The following is a 22,659-nucleotide window of genomic DNA, read 5'->3' on the forward strand; positions in this document are numbered from 1 at the left end:
ACTATATTCTAAAGGTTCTCCAAACATTGTACAATTTCTTAAAAACATCTTTCGGATGTAAATAATATTATTAGTAAACCTAGAATAACCTATCAATATTTCTGATTGTATCTACATGATTTACCTAACAAACAATGTGTCATATTTAGACAGTAAATCTATATTGGTAAATTAATCAATGACTTGGTTGACGTGTACAAAAAAGTATGTTTTTTGTTTTTTAGCGGATTAACCGGTCTTGTCATTCCCTAATTTGGAGATTTTGAGCCAGTTGGAGGAATTTCACAGTAGGCAAGAATAAAACAACATACAATTGAATTAAAGGGAACACAATCAGGAAACAATACTTTAAAATATCCCGAATTTATGGGACACGAAGCAGGTGCTCGTTTGGACAAAACATTGCCGATCGAATGCTTTCCATTCAAGTTATCAACAATATCAAATCACCTACCTGCTATCTCTAGGCATTTTTATCTTCCAAGCCCTGTCTACAATAAGGGTAAGACCAAGAATTTCTTTTTTCAAAGACAGTTGTATTTCATCCAACTTCGACGTTGAGTAAACGCCGGTTATAATGAACCGGCTTCCGGTGTGTCGCTCAATTGTTAGTGCTTAATACACATTTTATTGTGGGTCATGTTCAGTAAAATGTGCATCAAAACACTTTAATTTCTACTTGAACGAGGTTTTGGTATCTAATTATAGTTAACTGGTTCTGTTGTATAATTTGGTTTTTTTTACGACTTATTGTTATCCGGGCTAGACATGCGCACGATTTAAGCTTGAACCACGTGCGAAAACAAAACAAGTTTATCGTGAGTATGGTTATTAAAGCACCAACAACTCGCATCGTCTTTGGTATTTAGTCATACATATTGTAGGTTTTCTTTCTTTAGTAACGACCAACAATTATTGGACTGTTGTCAGAAACATGCACCGTATTATGTTTGCTTGATCTCCTAGCACAGGACCGACTGATCATTTTACCTCTTCGGAGCCGCCCTTTTGAAATTGTTCTCTTCTACTTTGGGTGGCGAACAGATGCTATAATCGCAACCTAAAAATACTATACCTTTTGTGTTTTTTGCGTCATGGCGTTTCATGAGAATTGAGATGAAATTCGTTAGACCTTAGCGGTGTGGAGTGGGTCTTGCTATGCTTGTTTTTTATGATGTTTCTCTTCGTTTTGTTGCCAAAGTATCCACAATTTATGGATATCAACTATACTGCTCTATATATAAAGAAGTCCATAAATTATGTCTTCTTTGTCTTCCGTCAACTTCTAAGTAATGCCTATGAAACATTTCTTCCGTTTGCCATGTTTGCAGATTGTAAATAGAAATTATGGATGCCAACTTCTTTATTATGAGGAACACAACTTTTTGGAGTATCTACTGATATTCCAAAACATTGTGTTCCTCATAAAAAAGAAGTTGACATCGATAAACTCTCTTTATTCATTGTCTCACAATTACAAACTTTTAATAGAAAGTTAAACAAACACAAGAATAACCCACTGATCCAGATGAAACTGTTTACTTCGTGCTGACAACTTTTCAATCTGTTTTCAGGTCATCTGTGAAATATGGGCTTTCCTGGTGGTGGAAGAGGGGGAGGTCGAGGAGGAGGTTTCCGTGGTGGAGGGGGGGGAGGTGGCTACCGTGGTGGTGGCGACAGAGGAGGCGGCTTTCGAGGAAGAGGAGGCGGAGGAGGCTTCAGGGGTAGAGGAGGTAAGACTGCCAAATAGATCCTAAGTAAGTGCTCTGTCAAGCCGACTGTACTTTGGTATAGAAATTGTTATTTCATTGCTCATAGGGAAAGGAGAAGTCCCCAGTTAGTTATGGAGTAAGGCGTGCCTGTTCTAAACAAACACCATGTCTGCAGAATGTTGATCACGTCATTTTGTTTTTAGGTCGAGGTGGACGTGGTGGTGGGGGCTGGCAAGATTATGGCCCTCCTGAAGAGGTCATGGGTAAGTTGATAATCAGTTAGTCTCAAATGATTATTTTTATTGTCCACTGGAAGCTTTCCTGACATTTGAAAAAAAAAAGAACCCAGTTTGACAAAGCAAGTCATGCAACCAAATATTAAATTTGTCTAGGGCTACATAGCCACTGGTCTACTGGTTCAGAGACCAGTGAAAATCTGGAAGGTCTGTGGTATGTGCTTGTTCCTAAAAACATCCAGTTACATTACATACAACTGGTACAAATTGAGTATCCCTGTGGGCATTGTGAGTTAGAATTGGTCCTTAGCGACCTATGCTGGTTAAGAGACACTGCTTAATGGACCAGGTGATCAGTCTCGGAGACTTGGTTTTTATGCCTGTCATACCCTGACGGTTGGGATCATTGCTCATAATATCGATCCCTGGATTGTCTTTTCTAGGCTCAAATACTTACAGGCCACCGTTGTATAACTGGAATATTGCTGAGTGTGGTGTTCAACAAGTTGTAGCAAACACTCTGACACGCCTTGATATCCAGTGTATTGTATCACCTTTCTATGATGATAAATACCCTGTACAAATTGGACCCATGAAGATCCGGGGTAGAATAGGTCTTCAGCAACCCATGCTTGCCGTAAAAGGTGACTGTGCTTGTCATAAGAAGCGACTAATGGGGATCAGGTGGTCGGGCTCGCTGACTTGGTTGATGCATGTCATCGTATCCCAATTGTGTGGATCGATGCTCATGATGTCAATCACTGGATTGTCTGGTCCTGACTCGATTACTTACAGATATAAATGGAATATTGCTGAGTGCAGCGTTAAACAACAAACAAAATGTACAAATTGGCCACCACAGCTTAGTTTTGGAAATGATTTCTTTTCTCCTGTCGTACAGAATTCTCCTAAGAGTCATTTGATTGGACAGTTATTGTGGCATCATGACATTCAAATCTGGCTGAAATCCAGGGTAGTTATAGAATGGTGATAAAATAGCTGGGTAATCAGGGATGCCACACCTTGTTAAGGTGGCTGATGATTTCTTCACAATTTTACAATGACCTGATGTCCTCTGTGAAGGAGGGGCTTGATTCCATGATTATGTGTGTGTTTCAGAAATGGGTCTGTTCACCCACCCCTGTGAAGATGATCTTGTGTGCAGGGCAACCAATGAGAAGATCCCCTACTTCAACGCTCCAATCTACTTGGAAAATAAGCAACAAGTTGGAAAAGTTGATGAAATATTTGGTTCCATTAAGGACTTTGTATCCTTTTGAATGTTGATGGTATAAAGATAAGGATGTTAGTTTTGAAGTGTCTGCAGTAGAAATTAGCCTGGGCATCCATGTGTGTTTGCTTGGATACAAGATGGATGTGGTAAAAATGATTTGTGTAGATCCATGCTCATGATATCAATCACTGGATTTTCTGGTCTGGACTGATTATTTACAGACCACAGCCATATAACTGGACTATTGCTTAGTGCGGAGTTAAACAAAAACAAAACACAGTACCAAATTATGACAAGAACAATTCTCTTGCAAAGGAAGATCCAGTTGAGGGAGGGTAGATCCTGTTCATTAAGCTTGTGATCAAATTGATGTGTTTTTGGATTATTTCAGATGAATATTAATATATTTCAAGGAAGTGCAAGATTTATCCAATTCAGAATAATAAACACAGGTTTTATAATCTGTATTAATCTGTTGCAAATGTTATTGACTTGTATATTTTTGGCACTGGCTGTTTAGTTCCATCCTTAACTTTTGTCAGTATTTTTCTGTCAAACTGTCCCCTGATATGAAGGCAAGCTCATTTTCAAAAGCAACTAAGGTAAGCTTTTCTGGTTGATTGAGGCAAACAAAAAGGAAATATGTTTGTTTTCATTTTAAATGATACTGAAAAATAGTGCATCACCACATCGGGGGGAACTTCAATAATTTCTATAAAATTGAAATTTTGTTTATCGTGTTCATATTTCTGTTCATTGCATGTAAGCCATCAGTTTGATTCTCCAATTGGGAATAATTTCTTGCACCCATTCTTGAACTTCTTCGTTCTCAATAACTACACTGTAAAACCCTTCTCACCGAGTAGATACTCATCAAATGAAAATCATATCTTTATTTCCCAAATTATTTTAGCGTATATTTTTTTAATTTCAGATGTTCATAGATCCAGCCAAATTGCTTCCTCTCCAGCGCTTCCTGCCCCGGGCAGCAGGGCAGAGAGGGGCGGGGAAAGACCGTGGGGGTAGAGGAGGGCGAGGTATGTAAGAGGAGTGATGTCTCTTAGTGTTAGGCTTTGTGTGTGATCTCTAGGGGTAGAGGAGGGCGAGGTATGTGAGAGGAGTGATGTCTCTTAGTGTTAGGCTTTGTGTGTGATCTCTAGGGGTAGAGGAGGGCGAGGTATGTAGGGAGTGATGTCTCTTAGTGTTAGGCTTTGTGTGTGATCTCTGGGGGTAGAGGAGGTCGAGGTATGTAAGAGGAGTGATGTCTCTTAGTGTTAGGCTTTGTGTGTGATCTCTAGGAAATGGTACTAGTTTGAATCTTGTTGTGTTAAGTGTCGGTTATCAATACCATAGAATTAGTGCAGCCTAGCATTTTGGAAATCAAGTGCAGTGTTGCAACTCAATGAGGGGTCCTTGATGTTTGCTGCTGTAATGTTTGCATATAGAAGTAAATGAGATTAGTGCCACAATAATCTTTAAACTTTGGCATCACTGTATTGTAACCACGTTTCGCTACATCACAGTGGATCAATATTCTAAACAAATGACCATTCTAAGTGGTAACATATGGAAGTTATCATTTTTTCTCATACATATGTGGTTAACACATTTGTTTAAATACTCTTAATTATACCTTTGTTTAAAACTGTAAAGATGGTGAGTAATTTACTGAAGTAAAATGTGTATTCAGTGTGGATAGTTAACAAGTGTGTCTAGTGCAGATGAATACACACAAACCACCTACTATTTTTAATTTAAATTAGGGGGCACGGGTGGCCCAGTCGTCTAAGGTGCCACGATTCGCTGTGCAGAGTTGCGTCCCCTGGACACGCCAGAAACCTATGATTGTGGATTCGAATCCCGGTTCGCCCCGATTATGTTTCTAGGTTTGTCAGCACCATACCCGTGCTCGTGGGTTTCACCGAAGTGGTAAACGTCTGAGACCTGCATCACTTCGGGCTTTCCTCCCACATTAAGCTGACACGCTGTGATATAACTGGAATACTGTTAAAAGCGGCGTTAAACCCAACTCACTCACTCACTAATTTAAATTACATCATCTAAATTTGAGAAATTACTATCTTAGAAATAGTTTGTACTGTGAATAGAGACCAGTGGAGAAAAAAACAGGAGTTAATAACTAGTTTGTATTTGAGAAAATAGCCTTGTGCATATGGTTATTTAGAAACAGGAAGAAGCATTAATTATTTGATGTTCCATAAATATATATTTAAATTCAGTTGATGTATTTTTCTGTTACAGGTGGTCGAGGTGGAGGTTTTCGTGGTGGTCGAGGCTTCGGAGGACGAGGCGGGGGAGGACGTGGGGGTGGGGGCTTCAGAGGGGGTGGTGGCTTTAGGGGTCGGGGTGGGGGTGGATTTAGGGGAGGAAGAGGTGGGGGGTATAACAACAGATAAATATTTTAATTTGATGTTGGATATGATTGATTTGGAGGCAGATATTTGGGAATGCTCGTGTTTGAAGAGAGAAACTTTGGAGGCAGATATTTGGGAATGCTCGTGTTTGAAGAGATGAACCGTTCTTGTGTGACATGTCTTTGTTGTGGACAGTGATGTTGACATGGCATGGTCAGATGGGTAATGGTATGACAGATGTTCACCGAGGTTTATCAACTGGTGCACAGATTTGCATTGTTTTCTATGGTTTACTGGTATACAATGCAATATTTTGGCTTGTTTGCATGTGTTAAATGAAAACTCAAATTAAGACATAAAGCTACCTGGAGCTAGGATATTGCACCTATCCTTTAATAGACCCGTGTGTAACTTCCCATTCATGTCGGCATACATTACCATTTTCATATGTGGCATTTATGTGTAGTGTACAAGCCATCATCAAGTCTTGTTTCTGTATATTTTCACATGTATTGAGGGACCCATACTTTTAAATTGTTTTCCGTACTGGTTTGATGTCTCTTAAATCAACCATAGATACGGATTCAATAGCAGCACTGTCAATGGAAACCTAGTAGACATCAACTACTGGTTTATCGACAGGAATTTAATACATTTTATGAGCCCATTTTCTTTGTGAGAATCATTATTTGTTAGGGATGATAAACACCATCAGAATATGGATACTTTTAATTTTATTTACTAAACTGTTTAGTGAATCCTTGTTATTAAAGTGTTGAAGATTCTGAAGTGAATTTTATCAAGTAAACTATTGATACGTCATTGCTGTGTTTTGTTGTCTTTATTCATCTCCCCGAGGCAAGAGCGTCCACTAGCCTTTTTTTCCACCCTTGCCACATCAAGCCCCCTTTCCTGTGCTAAATATGATTGGACTATTGCATATACCGATAGTCCAGTCAGAGAATGTTTCACAAAATCAACATCCACGGCTGGTACACCTTTGTATGAAAGTGATTTAATGCTAGAATATGGCTTTTTCATCTTTTAAACCCAACACCCCCACCCCCTAAAGATTGCCCATGTTTTTGTGTCAGGGATGAAATCGCGAATGCTTTCGTTGTCTGATCGATTTGGATGTCGCCTTGGGGCGGTCGAGTAGCCTAGTGGTTAAAGCATTCGCTTGTCACACCGAAGACCCAGGTTCGATTCCGACATGGGTACAATGCGTGAAGCCCATTTCTGGTGTCCCCTGCCGTGATATTGCTGGAATATTGCTAAAAGCGGTGTAAAACCATACTCACTCACCCATTTGACGTCGCCTATGTTAGTTGCCATCTTTTGTGAAGCTCTACCAGATAACAGCGTTATGATTGAATATCACGTTTTCATTACAAGTGGCACAACTCGTGATCTACGCGAGGTGGTGCCAGGGTCAAGCCAGAAAAAGTGGCCTTGATGAGGCAAGGGTAGAAACTAGGCTTTGATATAGGCTAATGGACACGCTTGCCTCGGGAAGATGGTCTTTGTTGCTTCTGTATTCCTCAATACAGGATTAAGGTGCTTCTGGGTTGCTGCTTGAGTTTGTGCTGATGTCATACACATGGACAGAGTTGTCTGTCACTGTGTACACTGTTGCAGACCAGGCCCAAAGTAAACATTGCTGTGGGTGTGTGTTTTTTTAACATGAAAATGTGGATTGGCTGGGTACAATGGTTCCTAACTTTTGGCTGAACTTGTCTGAGTTTCCACTAGGATCAGCTCGAGTTTGTATGCCCTACACACTAGGTGATATGTTATAATCCGTTTCCATTCATATACAAATGGACCGCTCTAGTGGTCTCAAGGTAGAGCTTCTGCCCAGAGAGTGGAAGGTCCTGGGTTCGATCCCCAGCTGCGTCATACCAAAAGACTTTAAAAGATGGTACTTGTTGTTACCTTGTCTGGCGCTTTGCATTAAGGGGCTAAAAGAAGGACTGGTCGGCTCACGAGTCGGTAGCCTGTCTGAGTGGGGTATTCATGTTAAACTGCGGCATGTTATCTCGGTGTGCTAGCACTATTAATCAGCATCAGTCCAGACTAGTACAAACAGCCACACACACAAACACACGTGCATGCACTTGGCTATTTAAGTGCAATACCATATACAAATGACATATTTTTAACCTCTCAACCATTGAGCATGCATTTCATGTTATCTCTATGAAATGGATGGGAACTAACTTTCTCAATGGTTCGAATTTTTGCTTCAAGAATGGTCAGGTCCAGACTTAAGCTTCAAATCTTAACGAATGGGGACTGTGTCATCCAGCTAACCTCTGAAGCCAGAAACCTTTTTGATTCTTCTCTAAGCCAAGATGCCCATGTAGGTTTATTATGTTACAGTGTTGTTACCCGAGAGGAACATCAGTCTTGTATGCAAGTACATGGACAGACCAGCAGCATACACCTTGATACAGGCATATTTGATGTCCAATCTGAACCTTGAATTTTAATGGATGTAGAGTTGCCCGGTCATGTATAGGTTTGTGGAAGTCTCCAAGAGGTCATTGTCATAGAGTTACATGTGTAACAGCAGTAGGTTTAAAAAAGTTTCCTGAGTATCCAAGTACAAGTTGAGTATGATGACAACTTGAGTAGAAAATTATTACTGAAGTGTTTGGAGAGTTATCTCCCTTGTTCAGTTTAATTATCAGCCACAGCAGCAATTCTTCGAAATGTCGGAAGATAAAACAAAACATAAATGCACAATTTGGTCCATGACACCACCTCTACAATGAGTAACCCCCTGAAAACAGAAACATTCGAAACTACTGCATTCTGAATGCTTGTCATGTCCTGGAGGCAAGACTCTATCAACTTTACTTTGCATTACCAATAAGGAAGATTCTACCGGATTCCTAATGTTGAATATATTTCAAAATTATTTTAAAACATTCTGAGCTAGTATCAACTGTGAATGTTTTACAATTTGCAGCGCTATCTGGCATTCTTTATTGTCCTTTAGCAGTTAAGTGTCCTTTTTGTGAACAGACTTCTTCAGTACACATTGTTCTTTCTGTACATATGACGTCTTGTTTGTGAGTTGTTGATGGTATTGTGTTGTATTTTGAGTTCATTATTCGTATTTAAATAATGATCTCGTAACATTTCACTATTATTGCATACTTTTGTCCTTTATTTCAACTTTTCAACATCATTTCCACAGGTTTATAGAACTGACATAAAATAATCACCTATGGAGATTCTGGTTAGAATAGATCTTCAGCAACCCAAGCTTGTCGTAAAAGGTGACAAGGCTTGTAAAAGATGACTAACGTGATCGGGTGGACAGCCTTGCTGACTTGGTTGATGCATGTCATCGTATCCCAATTGGCAGGATCGATGCTCATGATGTCAGTCACTTGATTGTCTGGTCCTGACTTGATTGTTGATAAACCATCGTCATAAAGCTGGAATATTGCTGAGTGCGGCATTAAACAACTAACAAACAAAAAAACTAAAATAATCACAACACTGCAAATCTGTTCCGTGTGAATATAGTTTATTGAGGGTACCTGACATGGCAAGCATTGCATCAATATAGGAGTAAATACACAAGCCGATATTATCATATGTTGGAGTGACGTGCATTGCTGGGGTGTTATTAAACAGTGTGAAACTAGCACAAATATTACACATACAAACATCTGCACCAAAGGTCCATGCTACGTAAAAGAAGCAGAAAGCACTGTTTTAGTCACATGACACATTTTAAACTTTCAACATAGTAAATTACACGTAACATTGCAAGGAATGAAAGGTTGGACATATTGAGCATCTTGGTACAAAAACAGGTCGCAACATAGAAATTTAGATTCAAAAATTCAATTGATACAATGTAAGAATCACATATTAGACCACACAGCTATCAAACACAGAGCTGAGAAAAAGCCATGGCCACTGCTTAAATCAAGCAGTAGGTCTGCATGAAACAGCATTCAATGGATATTATTCACAGTTAAGTAAGCAATATTAGTGTTCTGTATTATCTCCTTGTGTAGTTTGTGTGTTTGCTGGGAAGTGGAAACAGGACATGCACCAATGTTTGCGTCTCACTGCTTTCTGCTAACTGATCATGTAAAATTTGCAACAAATCTTCATAATTAAATACATACTTGAGCAAAAAATGCAAACACAAAAAGCAGCGGAAATAATATTATGATGACCTGGATGAGAGTTAATTATCGGCGAACAAATCTGTAAATTGAGAAACAACTATTTGGCCCAAATGATCGTTGAACAAGGAACAGATTGTAAAGACTATTAAGAGTTCATGAAGTTCAGGGATGTGCACCTTTTTAAACCAATAATATTCTCTATTATAACAACAGCATAGCATCACACCTGACCATCTCAATTATGCACAACATATTGAACACATTCAATAAAATAAATATCAGCCTGTACATTCAGTATATGAGGAAACAAATTTAGTTTACATTACACTGAACTAGACAACAAATATTTGTCATTCAACATTTAGTAGAAACTTAACAGCAGCAGTTCAACTGTATGTATACAATCACAAAGCAGTTGATTTTTCGCAGAAATGTATCCACGACTGAAAATATTCAAGAGTTTTATTACCATACTTTGTCTACTACTCAAAAGGGCAACATTGCAGTTTACCGGGCACAGCTTACCATAGCACTAATTGGCTGAGGCTGCTGACTGGCTCTCGCTTCACCAAGGCCCACTTGCACAAAGCGATCTTAGCACTAAGACGATCGGAACTCCCATACTTTAACATAGGCTTACAATAGTCGTAGCGCCAAGATCGCTTTGTGCAAGTGGGCTCAGATCTTGCATGCCTCTTTGATCCCTAGGTTTGTTGTGTTAGGGTAATTTAACCCCAACTCTATTCTTATCCCTTGGAACCCCTTTCTGATCGAGCACACCCTTACAATCATTAGGGTTAGGTACCCCTTTCCGATCAAACATCCCTTCACTATCCTTAGGACCCATTAAGATACAGGGTAGAATAGGTCTTCAGCAACCCATGCTTGCTGTAAAAGGTGACTATGCTTGTCGTAAGATGCGATTAACGGGAACTGGTGGTCAAGATCGCTAACTTGGTTGATGCATGTCATGGTGTCCTAATTGCATAGATCGATGCTCATGTCAATCACTGAATTGTCTGGTTCACACTCGATTATTTACAGACTGCCGTCATATAGCTGGAATAATGTTGAGTGCAGCGTTAAACAAAAAACAAAATCACTATCCTTAGTGTTGGGCACTACTTGCCAATCAAACAACCCTTTACAATACTAAGGGTTAGGCCCCCATTTACAATCCTTAGGGTTAGTGAGGTAGGTTATGGGTTAGCTATCTCTTTAAACAAATTAATCAAATGTAATTTGAGAAAACTCCCATACACTTTTATCAAGTTTTGATTTTCTTGGTGAAAATGGCTTCTGCAGATGCGCATAACGGTAAACAATCGAATGCTGATGACTCTGTAAACAAGCACGAATTATTTGTGACAATGCCTGTGGTCCTGTGGTAGGATGTTGGCTAGTTGGGTCAATTCATTAACCTAGCTTAGCTTCAAGCTGGCAATGTGAGTATTATCCTCCATCTGGCGTTAACTGAAATCTGCAAAAGTGCACCCGGTAAAGTGCATGACTCCCCCAATAAGAAGTTAAAGAACACCCAATGCTTTAGTTTTACTTTAGTTAATTTGTCATGGCATCTGCTCCGAGGACAAGGTGACCTGGCATGAGAGATTAAATATGGTAATATAAAATAATCAGGTGTCCTTAAACTTCTTTGAGTAGCATATGTAATGTGTTACAATGTAATGTGTTATACAAAGTATAAGGGTAGCACCACTCTTCATGGTGCAAAATATAAACCAATCATTAGTCTGATTTTGTATAACAATATATATGAAAATATACCACTATTATTGTGTAAATTGGTGACATTCTTCTCAAACAGAATAATCTTGAACAGGCAATTGCACAAGGGAGTCAGTAGACGTAAAGTTGGATAAGCAACAAGGACATACGTTGTGTTACCCATAATGCAACTGCTCATACACGCCATAGTCAAAGAACCAGATGAAGTTGAGATTAAATGCATGAAAGCAACCACACGTATAAGAAATGAGACGTGAAAGATATTGGTGACACAATGGGAACACTTACATAGAACTTATGTACAGTAAGGAAGTTCAGGCTTCTTTACAGGAAGTCTTGAATTCAGTGTACCATTTCTACCTTGCCTCTCTAACATGGGACTGCCTCCGTGGTCTAGTGGTAGAGCGTTCACCAGGAGAGCAGAAGGTTTGATCCCTAGCCTCACTATACCAAAAGTTGTTAAAAGATGGTACATGTTGTTACTCTGTCTGATGCTCGGCATTAATTTTAAGGGGCTAAAACAAGGACTGGTCAGCTTGGGGTCAGTATACTGTGTCTTAGTGGGGTATTCATGTTAAAACTGTGGCATGGTATCTCAGTGGGCTAGCACTATAAATCAGCATCAGTCTGGACTAGTACAAGCAGCCACACACACGTGCACACACATCGCGATATAAGTGCAATTATCTTGGATGCAAGGTTAAAATCCATTTCACTTCAACTCACCACCTCCAACATGGAGACAGGCAAAACACCAGTTGGACAACAGTTTTATTGTATGATAAACCGTCATCATAACTTCACTGGTTTTAGGGAAAATACCAAGTGTTTTCTCATTGTTAGTGGGACAATTGTAAAGGGAAATATACACCTGGAAAAATATGACTTTTATACACTTACTATATATTTCTGTATTGAATTGCAATGTTTAATAATTGCATCTAGTATCAATATCCTGATGAAATACATTTGTATTTGTAAGCAAAGATACATATTCATTTTGAAAAACAGAAACCAAACCAGATTATCTAATGACATGTTCTGCAACAGTACCACGCAACAGTTAATAAGTTACCCTTCTATTTGCCTCCTCTGCTCCTGTGCACCCTGATGTGACTCAGCACTGGTGACCATCTCGTGGAACATAAGGTGTCTTTGTACTGACAGTTCACCAGGTACCTGTAGTATTTCAGACATCCAGCCAAGTGAGGTCAATGCCATGTGTAGGGATTTCTAAACAAAGCATGTCGGTTTGGAAAGTATGAAACTGAAGAAGGGTGTTGCTTAACTTTTTTAACACAGTCCATTCCTGTGACACAGATGCATGGAGAAACAGAACATATATTTAATGTGAAGAGTTGTTCTTGAGGCCGCTTTAAACAATATTCCAGTTATATCACGGCGTATCAGCTTAGTGTATGAGGAGAGCCCAGAGTGAGCACAGGTATGGTGCTGATAAACCTAGAAACATAATTGTGGCAAACTGGGATTCGAACCCACCATTTTAGTTTCAGCTGTGCCCAAGGTTCGCAACTCTGCACAGTGAATAGACTAGAGACTTCATGAGGCCAGCCTATCATCCAGATGTTATATTATAACCTGTGACCTTAGACGACTGGGCCACGCATGCCCCCATAACTTAAAGATGTAGAGTACATCGCTATACCCATTTCATGAAGGTACATTGATGTGAAAACAGTGAGTGAGTGAGTTTGGTTTTACACTGCTTTTAGCAATATTCCAGCAATATCATGGCGGGGGACACCAGAAATGTTCTTCACACATTGTCGAGATTCGAACCCGGGTCTTCGGCGTGACGAGCGAACGCTTTAACCACTAGGCTACCCGACTGCCCCGATGTGAAAACAAAATGTCTACATACATGTATGATTGAAATTATATGAATAAAGATACACTCCCTTCTTAAGAGTGGTACTCCCTCAAGGCCAAAATAATAAATAGAACTACCAGAGGTATTCAGTTCGAGCACAGGAATCGAACATTCTCAGTGTGGGTTGAGCTATTGGGTTGTGGCATTCCAAGCTACAAAAAAAAGGAAGGTGTGGACACCAAGTCCAATGCATATAAATTCTTATATAGTGAAATGGGGCGGTCTTGCGTAGCCTAGTGGTTAAAGCCTTCGCTCGTCACGCCGAAGGCCTGGGTTCAATTCCCGACATGGGTACAACGTGTGATGAACATTTCTGGTATCCCCAGCCGTGATATTGCTGGAATAGTGCTAAAAGCTGTGTAAAACCATACTCACTCACTCAATTATACAGTGAAACCCTGTTAATGTGAACAGAACCCATGCAGGTGATATTGTCCAGATAATAAAATATTGGCATTAACTCTTAGGCTGCTGAGTGAATTTACTTTGATGCCTCTGTATTTCAGTTATATCATGGCATGGCAGGAAACCCAGAAGTGATGCAGGTCTTTTTTAACCACTTTGATGGTACTGACAAACTAATTAGGGGGAACCAGGATTTGAACCCACGGTGATAGGTTCCTGGCATGCCTAACGGATGTAACTCTGCATAGCAGATTCCTGCACACTAGATGACTGGGCTATCAGTGCCCTCATGGCATTAACAAATCATGTAATAATGCAGATGTTCTGAACACAATCATTTCATTGTCTTACCTGACAAACCGGGTTCCTACCAAATCGTTTCACTAAATAAAGCTCAACCCACATACAGAATTTTTCCTGGTGCAAAGGGGCATACACACTTCTAGAAATAAATATTTTTACACCAAGTCTTTTAACACCAGTAATGCCGCCCATAGACCAGAATCTGAATCATTCACGCAATGATAAACCCATGTCCCTACTAGGACACCTACACTCAAACAAATATTGGAACTGAACCTGGACTGGCTCCATGGCAAGCAAATGTAGGAACCACAGGGCTAAGTCCTCCCTGAATAGGATACCATGAAAGCATAAGGCAACATTTAAAAAAGTTGATTTATGTATCAACAGACTGCAGCAAAAAGCCACTCAAACAAACAAAGATTTTTGTATTTGCAGCCCTTCTATTTTTGATGGAAAGTAAACATATAAGTGAGATGCGTAAAAGTAAATGGCTAAATAATAACTGATAATCTGGACAGACACATCAGTGATAATATAAAACAGTGAATAAAGAGAAACCCATATGAAATGACACAAGTTCCTGTAAAGGAAGAGGTCTTCCTGACACGGAATTGCCATCTACTTCCCTGAAAATCCCACAAACCCAGACTCTATTCCTAGGAAAACAAAATATATTCAGACATACCCAGTTAGTTTTATTACATTTCAACATAACCATGACAAGGATAGAGTGAGTGAGTGAGTTGGGTTTAAAGCTGCTTTTAACAGTATTCCAGTTATATCGCTGCGTGTCAGCTTAATGTGGGAGGAAAGCCCGAAGTGATGCAGGTCTCAGACGTTTTCCACTTCAGTGAAACCCACGAGCACGGGTATGGTGCTGACAAACCTAGAAACATAATTGGGGCGAACGGGGATTCGAACCCATAATCATAGGTTTCTGGCGTGCCCTAGGGACGCGACTCTGCACAGCGAATCGTGGCGCCTTAGACGACTGGGCCACCCGTGGCCCCGACAAGGACAGAAGTATATTTTCTTTTAAGTGTGCCACAGGGCACTCACCAAGATGTGTAGATGTGCCCTTTGGAACATACAAGTGTGCCCACAAGAACCATACTATTTTATCCTGAGCTGGTTTCTCCCCTTCTTTTCCAAGTGTAATAATACGCTTTTCAACTATTGAATCCCCTGTCCAAAATGTATATTTGTACTTTTGGGATAGTACATTTATCACTGGGTTCATATAATATTTTTTTCTGTGAAAAAATATGACACCTAATGTGCCTTAGGCACTATGAACCTATTTAAAAAATGCCCTACCTGTAACTATAAGTTTAAACTTGCCATTGGTACTGAAACACAAGAACGTTTTAGCCTTGCAATAATCTGTGGGTAAAAGATCCATAAACCATGAATACAAAAAGTGTGGCCTAACACGCTGCTTCTCCAAAGACAGATTCCTTTCATGTAGATTAAAGTCTGATCTTTTATAATGCGATACATCTCTTTGTCAAGATCTGAGGACACTCCCATAGGCGGTCGCGTTATGTGAACCCTGAGTGAACTTTGACATCAATTCTACATGAAGGACACATGGGTACCAATCAGAAATCCTCATTCTAAATGATTTCACTTCATTGTTTCACCACCTCCAGTCAAATTTTTTTATTTTAGCAAAAGAAAAGCACCACTGAACACAAACGTGCACTTGACAGTACACCCTTTTAGGTGTAGATGCCATGGTATTATAACAGCACAGATTTATTTATTAGCATTTAGAACTCCCTGATTATATTCATTTTTGCTCACTTGCACTGAGAATTTAGAAGCCATCAATGCTGATTGGCTGATTACAAAATTCACCTGACAAGACTTCAGATCTGCACGCGGAGGTATCATATTGCAGTAAAATATCTGACTTAAATGAGACAGGAATTGCTTAATGATTGGCATTGACAAAATTGACATAGATTCTAACCCTGATATAGTGTGGCTATCAAAACCAAATACTGACTAAATAATACCCAAATAACACCACCTTGTTCACAGGTTCCAGTCTTGTTTCCTAAATGTTAATGTCATTGTGTTTAGAACAAAATACAGATACTGAAACTATTGAGTTCTTGAACTCCTAAGTCAAAGCATAAGTTTTTCTATGACATGATCATAGTCACAATAATTCTTAAGGTAATGTAGTTTACAAGATTACATCATAAATAGGACAGCATCCTTTAGATGAGGTTTGAATGTCATGAAACAGATCCCAGTGTATAAACTTGAATAAATAATGAAGCTGAAGTTTGATACATCGATTGACCAAACAACACAGACATGATATGTAATGAGAACTGTACAGACAGAAATAACAGCCGGTGTGTATATATATACAATCACTATATGACTATACAGTTTCACAAACTATATTTAGAACCTGGCATAAGTCCATGATTAATCATTAAGAGGATATGTATTTCAGAAGGCCCTAGAAGTGTATTTTATTTGAGGCGTTTTTTAGATATTTTGCAGAGATGTTTGCATCATGTGTTTCAAATTTGTTTGTCCTGATAAGTAAATGGTTAAGTTGGGTTTGATGCCACTTATAACAGTATTTCATTTATACCATGTCATGTCAGCCTAATGTGGGAGGGAAGCCCAAAGTGATGCATGTCTCAGACACTTACCACTTTGGTGAAACTCATATCTATTGATTATATGTACATGAACTTGCATGCTAAAAATATCTAGAAGTCAAGCAGAACTACAGTGAAATTCTTTGGCATTTACCAGGCACGTGAGTGAGATGTCTGTGATTTGTGAAGTGTAACAGCAGGGAAAATGACAATATTGTGGCTAACTTCTAACAATTTGTCAGGGAGTACTTCAAACCTTCAATGCAGTATAACATTTCTTTAAATTCTTAAAGTTTTTAGACATTCCCCTCATAAAAACGTAATTGTGAAAATGTTGAGATCCTCAAAGAAAATCTGTTGTCATGAAAATCCTATTTGCAATGATTTATAAAAACAGGGGTGCGGAAGAGATATTTCGAGATTTTCCTTGATGACTCCCTTTCCATTCTGGTTGCTCTTATATTGATAACAGAAATGCTGTTCATTTTCAGAGTGAAATAATTAGATCTATTCTTTTTGGACATGAACTGTAGTGAGTGAGTGAGTGAGTATTGTTTTACACCGTCTTTTGCAATATTCCAGCAATATCATGGCTGGGGGACACCAGAAATGGGCTTCAAACATTTTACCAATGTGGGGAATCGAACCGAGCCTTCAAAGTAACAAGCGAACACTTTAACCACTAGGCTACCCAAAGACCCCTGACATGTAGTGTAAATTCCCTGAAAATTGATTTGGTCTGACAGAAAACTTGCAGATCTATTAACCCCCCAATACCAAAACATAAGAAGTTAACATAATTATACAACACCAAACGTTTGAAGTGCTCCTTTATAGGCTTGAGGCGGACATCTGATGATAGAAGCAAGAGTGATCAAGGGACTGATACTGGAGTAAGTGAGTTTGGCTTAACACTGCTTTTAATAGTATCCAGTATAGTTTAAGCACACTCAGCAATATTCCAGCTATATGAGAGCTATCATGAGCATCGATCCACGCAATTGCGATCCCATTAGTTGCCTCTTACGACAAGCATAGTCACCTTTTACGGCAAGCATGGGTTGCTGAAGACCTATTCTACCCTGGATCTTCACGGGTCGGCAAGAAAGTAGTGATGCTAGTTGTAGAGGTTTGATGAAATCCACTAGGAGACGTACAGTGCTGACAAACCAAGGATCTCACTCAGTCCAAGGGACTGACTCTCAGGCCCAGCAGATCCCTCGTCAGTCAGTTCATGTCATCAGCACAAATAGATGAGCCGGATGACGAGTATTCTGTTTGATAATACTGTGTAAGGGACCTTGATTATCCAGTGTATTAAATCTCCATTCTATCATGATAAATATACAGGACATATCTGGCACCACAGCATCGTCCAATTAAACTACACCTAAGAGGGATTGTGTGCAAAGTTTCTGATGAGAAGAATGGTGATGGTGATGGTGATGGTGATGGTGATGGTGATGGTGATAGTATACAAAACTACAGGTGGTGAGTCAAACCAGGGCATTTATCATACAATAGGGACATAATACACTGTATTATCGAGAATGATTCCATGTACATAATTAACCCTGGTCTATATGGTATTAACTAGGCTACTCTGACCTTTTTTGTAAAACATAATAACAATCAATGTTTTTTCAATACATACGCAAACAATTCAGTGGAAAACTTTGGATATAGTTCAAAATTAATCCAACAAATCGAAGACAGAAATGCTCCATTGTCACATAGATATTTTGCAAGTTGGTGTTATTTCTGTCTGAGGCTTTAAGTCAGAAACATTCCTTCACACTGCAACCTATACAGAGAGGGAGTGTGGACAGTGGCACACTATCACTCATCATGCTGTTTTCTACACAACTGTTCATTAGTTGAAAGTATATTTGATTACATGCATGAAAAGATCTATAATAATTGTCAACAAAAATACAAATGTATGTTCCTGCTTATCAAGGCACAGATCAACTAATATAGATAGGTTACAATATGATGTTTCAAGTCTTGTTTGGTGTGTGAGTCCCTACTAGTATATGATGAGTTCATTGCACCTTTTGACATACTCGTTGTACTTAGAAAAATATATTGCTGCAAAGAAGCTTCTTGGAAAATATTTGTCCTCAGGAATGCTAAAACTGGGACATCACAATATGTGTGCCTGGTACAGCCCAAACCAGGATTTCACCAAATGTAGAGTGTGTCTATGAATAATGGTGTGCATGTTTTGATTAATCACACTTTTCAGACAAACAAAATTCTAAAAGAAATTGGACGTGTAAACAAACAATTCCTCTATCAGTTGGCACACGTGAAATAGTCAGCAGAAAGCATGTGTAAATCCTGCACCATGGACAGCACCACAATGTTTACTTGAAATAAAGGACTTATACGAAACAACTATTGCAACCAGAAACCAACAGCAACTTCAACACTTAGTCTATGAAAGAGACCATGGATTTTTATACAAGTATGTATTCTAATCTATTAGGGGCAGTCGGGTAGCCTAGTGGTTAAAGCGTCCACTCGTCACGCCGAAAACCCGGGTTTGATTCCCGATATGGGTACAATGTGTGAAGCCCATTTCTCGTGTCCCCCGCCGTGATATTGCTAGAATGTTGCTAAAAGCGGCGTAAAACCAAACTCACTCACTCTAATCTATTAAAAGAAAGTTATTTTGTAAAATGGGGTATGTAATACTGGAAAATAATGTTTTCGCCCTAGTTCTACCAGCATACTTTCCAAATGCTGTTACTGTTGTAAATTCTCACGTGACAAGGATAACATCCTGCATGTCATTTGTTAAGTACAGTTACAAAGTTGACTATCATGAACACATTCTAATGCCCCAGGGTGATAAAACTGTGCTGATCATGTGAATAATGAAATTCATTCATAACAGATTTTGAGATTATTTCTAGAACTGATTTTATGTAAAACTTTGAAATTAAACTCTGACGTTCACTTCAAGGCAGTCTGGGACATAATGGAGACTAAACGACAGATACTACAAGGTGACTAGCCTTCTTGCTGCTTAACTTTCACAGTTACATTACTTTGGAATCTTATTTTCTTATTTGACAGATAACATAGCTTGAGGATGTGTTTTGAACTGATATAACCGTATTTGACGTAATAAGTGCCCAGGGTGCTCTCAAAATTAGAAATAGGGGGCTCTTATTAGAATATTATTTTGGTGGAAAAAACAGAGTTGAAAGATAAATTTTGTGGTTTATGCTGACGGCCTGACTGTTTATATACGACAGATATATTTTTCCAGAATTTATTTTCCCATAATTAAGGGTGCACATAACATGCGAGTGCGTATTATACACGAATAAATAAGTCTTGCGTACATTGATCAATCGGAAGGGGTGCCAATTGGGATTGTTCACTTGCCAATATAATAGCAAATATTGCCGTGGGCGCTTGTTACGTCGAATTCGGTACTCAACTTACATTTATTAATCATAAATTAAATTTCTTGTTTCTTGGCTGAAGGCAAAATGAAAAAAATATAGAAAGAAGGAGAACTATATTTTCAATGAAGCACATTACGTTTGTTACATTTGAAAAAATAAGGGTAGGCTCAAAGTAAAACAAGGAAATAATTTTATCTGGCTCAATAACATATTTTGGAGTAGACAGAATACCGGTAAGAATGAATAGCAGTCCGCAGTAAACCAAGAAATTAATATATGTGACTTGGATGGTAGCATGTAGATAGACACACAACAAGTTGGTGTCAAATCATGGCCATATTACATGTTGTTAGTCAACACTGGCCACATAACCTTCTCAAACAGCACAAAATCTTATTCTCAGATATTTCTTTGAATGTTCAATACAATATTGGTTCTGGCTTTCCAACTCATGGTGTTGGGAAACATCAAACCTTCTCCAAAAATTTGGCAAGAGTAGACGTCCAAAGCTTATCCGTATCCTCACAGCTGCCTTTGAACATGTAATGGACAGTAGACATTACATAACAACAGACACAAGATACACACCACGTTTATATCAGCACATCACCAGCAACTCCATGCCACACCGCAACAACTTCTTCAAGGCACATATGCAATGAATTACAGAATTTGCTGAATTCTGCAACTACAGAATTCAATCTTGCATTACCAGCTCTCCATGAATTCAGAAACACCATGTGAAATAGTGGGAAATCACTGTAAAATGCTGTGAAATCCTCCATCAGAACCAGCTGTGTGAACACAGACACCCATCAATGGTAATGACCCTGTGAAGTGAGCAAGTAAGTAAGTTAGGTTTATGGCCAACTCTCTGACCATTCAGTGATAATGGAGCTGAATCTCTCCATGCTGCATCTCCTACACCTGTAGCTGAAACTGTAAAAGCACCACACTTTCCACTGTTCTTGCTCTGGTAGCACGGCAGGACATGTCCCCAACTGATCCAGTCAGTTCACGGGGAGTTCAAAGGACTATCAGGCAACGGATCGGTATGTTTGTGTGTCCCTTGAAGAAATCCATTTGATCCCGATGATACCCTTTTCACTCCACATCCAAAGCAAGTGTGGTGTTTGTCCCCTGAGGAGAAGAGATTCCATGTTATTTATGCTGTATCTCACCATACTGCATCTGATACTCATGTAACTGTGCCTGAAGAATCACCACTCTCTCTACAGCCTCTGCCCGATCCTTCTTCTCCTTCTGCAGACATGCATTTTGTGATTTGATCATGGCTTCCATTGTATCAATCCTTTTCTCATACCTGTCTTTCAACGAGGACAGGTCATCCTGGAACTTCTTCAATGTTTCCCCATAGCGGGTCTTTGTATTCACCAGCTCCATCTTCAGAGCCTCACTCTGAGCCAGCAGATGAGCCTCGGATGGCTGCAGTTTGCCATCTACTTCTACTTTAGCAGACGTGTTATTGTTCATGTGTGATGATGTGCCATTACTGTACACTCTCGGGCATGGTGTTTCATGTCTCTGATCTAAGGCTTCTTTAATACTATCTGAAAGCCTTTGGGAAGGATCTTCTTGAGACTTGCTTTCACTGTCACTACCTGGTCGTCTTTCGCTTATTCTTCTACCACGAGCTATCTTAGATTTTCGTTTGGGAGGAATTGGACGTGCACCAAGAGTGTTCGATCGCCTTTCATCATGAACATTCAACGGGTCAAAACCCAGAGTACAATTCTCACTACCAGTTTTATTTTCCACAAACACAAACGGACTCCCAGGACTATTTGGTGACTGACTATTCTGGGCAAGCTGGTCAAACACTTCATCAGCAAATGCCAAGTCCAAAGACTTCAGATCGTGCAGGGCAGACCGACAGTCAGACTTGGTGGAAGCCGCTTGAGGACTCAGCACTGGGTTGGCATCCCATGTGGACAACCTCAGCAGGTCGGCCTCGGGCACGTTAATATTCCCATCCTCCCTGTACTCCAATGTAAATACAGTTTCAAAATTCTTGATCATCATGTAGGCAAGCTTCTGGGTGAGGTCTGCAGTGACCATGAACAGTTCTGGGTTATCATCCATGTGTCGGATGATGTTAGGACCAAATACCGTGGCCAGGTTATTTACAGTCATTTTGTTGATGTCACTCTTTTCACCAATGTCATGTAAAAATTTGCATAGGTATTTCAGGATGCAGTAATTGTCCTTAGGCATGTCGGGCATGGCACCTTGTAGTTCTGCTACACATTTGTCCTGGGTTTCTTCATTCTTGGCATCAATGAACCTGAGCGCATGGTTCATGTACCGCTGGTACAATTTACAGGGGATGATGGATTCGGGCAGCTCTCGGAAGTACAGCTTCAGCAAAGAGGCCACGCTGTTGACATCAGGTTGAAGCATATCAAAGGACACGGCCTCAGCACAATCAAATTTCTCTTTCAGTTCTCTTATTAGGGATGTACGGCCTGGTAACCTACAAAGAGAGACACACATTAACAAGAGTGATCAGAAGATGACATATTACCAT

The 22,659-nt window shown here is 39.6% G+C and overlaps 3 protein-coding genes across 6 annotated transcripts in view; 1 reads left to right on the forward strand and 2 right to left on the reverse strand.

Annotated features, from left to right (window-relative positions):
* The window catches only part of LOC139468268 (probable ATP-dependent RNA helicase DDX46), a 44,040-nt gene extending 43,479 nt beyond the window's left edge, over nucleotides 1-561 (reverse strand). The window contains exon 1 of the mRNA XM_071250119.1: nucleotides 455-561. Coding sequence (XP_071106220.1) covers nucleotides 455-471 — 17 coding nt within the window. The 5' untranslated portion in view covers nucleotides 472-561. The remainder of the gene's footprint in view (nucleotides 1-454) is intronic.
* A 210-nt stretch (nucleotides 562-771) lies between these two features.
* Nucleotides 772-6,379, forward strand: LOC139469302 (H/ACA ribonucleoprotein complex subunit 1-like). The gene is made up of 7 exons (XM_071251441.1): nucleotides 772-818; nucleotides 1,575-1,733; nucleotides 1,916-1,975; nucleotides 3,068-3,216; nucleotides 3,725-3,784; nucleotides 4,117-4,219; nucleotides 5,445-6,379. The coding sequence occupies exons 2-7, from the start codon at nucleotides 1,589-1,591 to the stop codon at nucleotides 5,597-5,599; spliced, it is 672 nt and encodes a 223-aa protein (XP_071107542.1). The 5' UTR covers nucleotides 772-818; nucleotides 1,575-1,588; the 3' UTR covers nucleotides 5,600-6,379.
* A 2,709-nt stretch (nucleotides 6,380-9,088) lies between these two features.
* Nucleotides 9,089-22,659, reverse strand: part of LOC139468269 (rho GTPase-activating protein 24-like) — a 51,407-nt gene continuing 37,836 nt past the window's right edge. For all 4 annotated transcript variants that reach the window (XM_071250124.1, XM_071250123.1, XM_071250120.1 and 1 more), the window contains one exon: nucleotides 9,089-22,605. In XM_071250124.1, the coding sequence (XP_071106225.1) occupies nucleotides 21,273-22,605 (1,333 nt within the window). In that variant the 3' untranslated portion in view covers nucleotides 9,089-21,272. The remainder of the gene's footprint in view (nucleotides 22,606-22,659) is intronic.

This window comes from Haliotis cracherodii, unplaced genomic scaffold (genome assembly GCF_022045235.1).
Source record: "Haliotis cracherodii isolate W230 unplaced genomic scaffold, xgHalCrac1.p SCAF_2, whole genome shotgun sequence".
Taxonomy (NCBI): Eukaryota; Metazoa; Mollusca; class Gastropoda; order Lepetellida; family Haliotidae; genus Haliotis; species Haliotis cracherodii.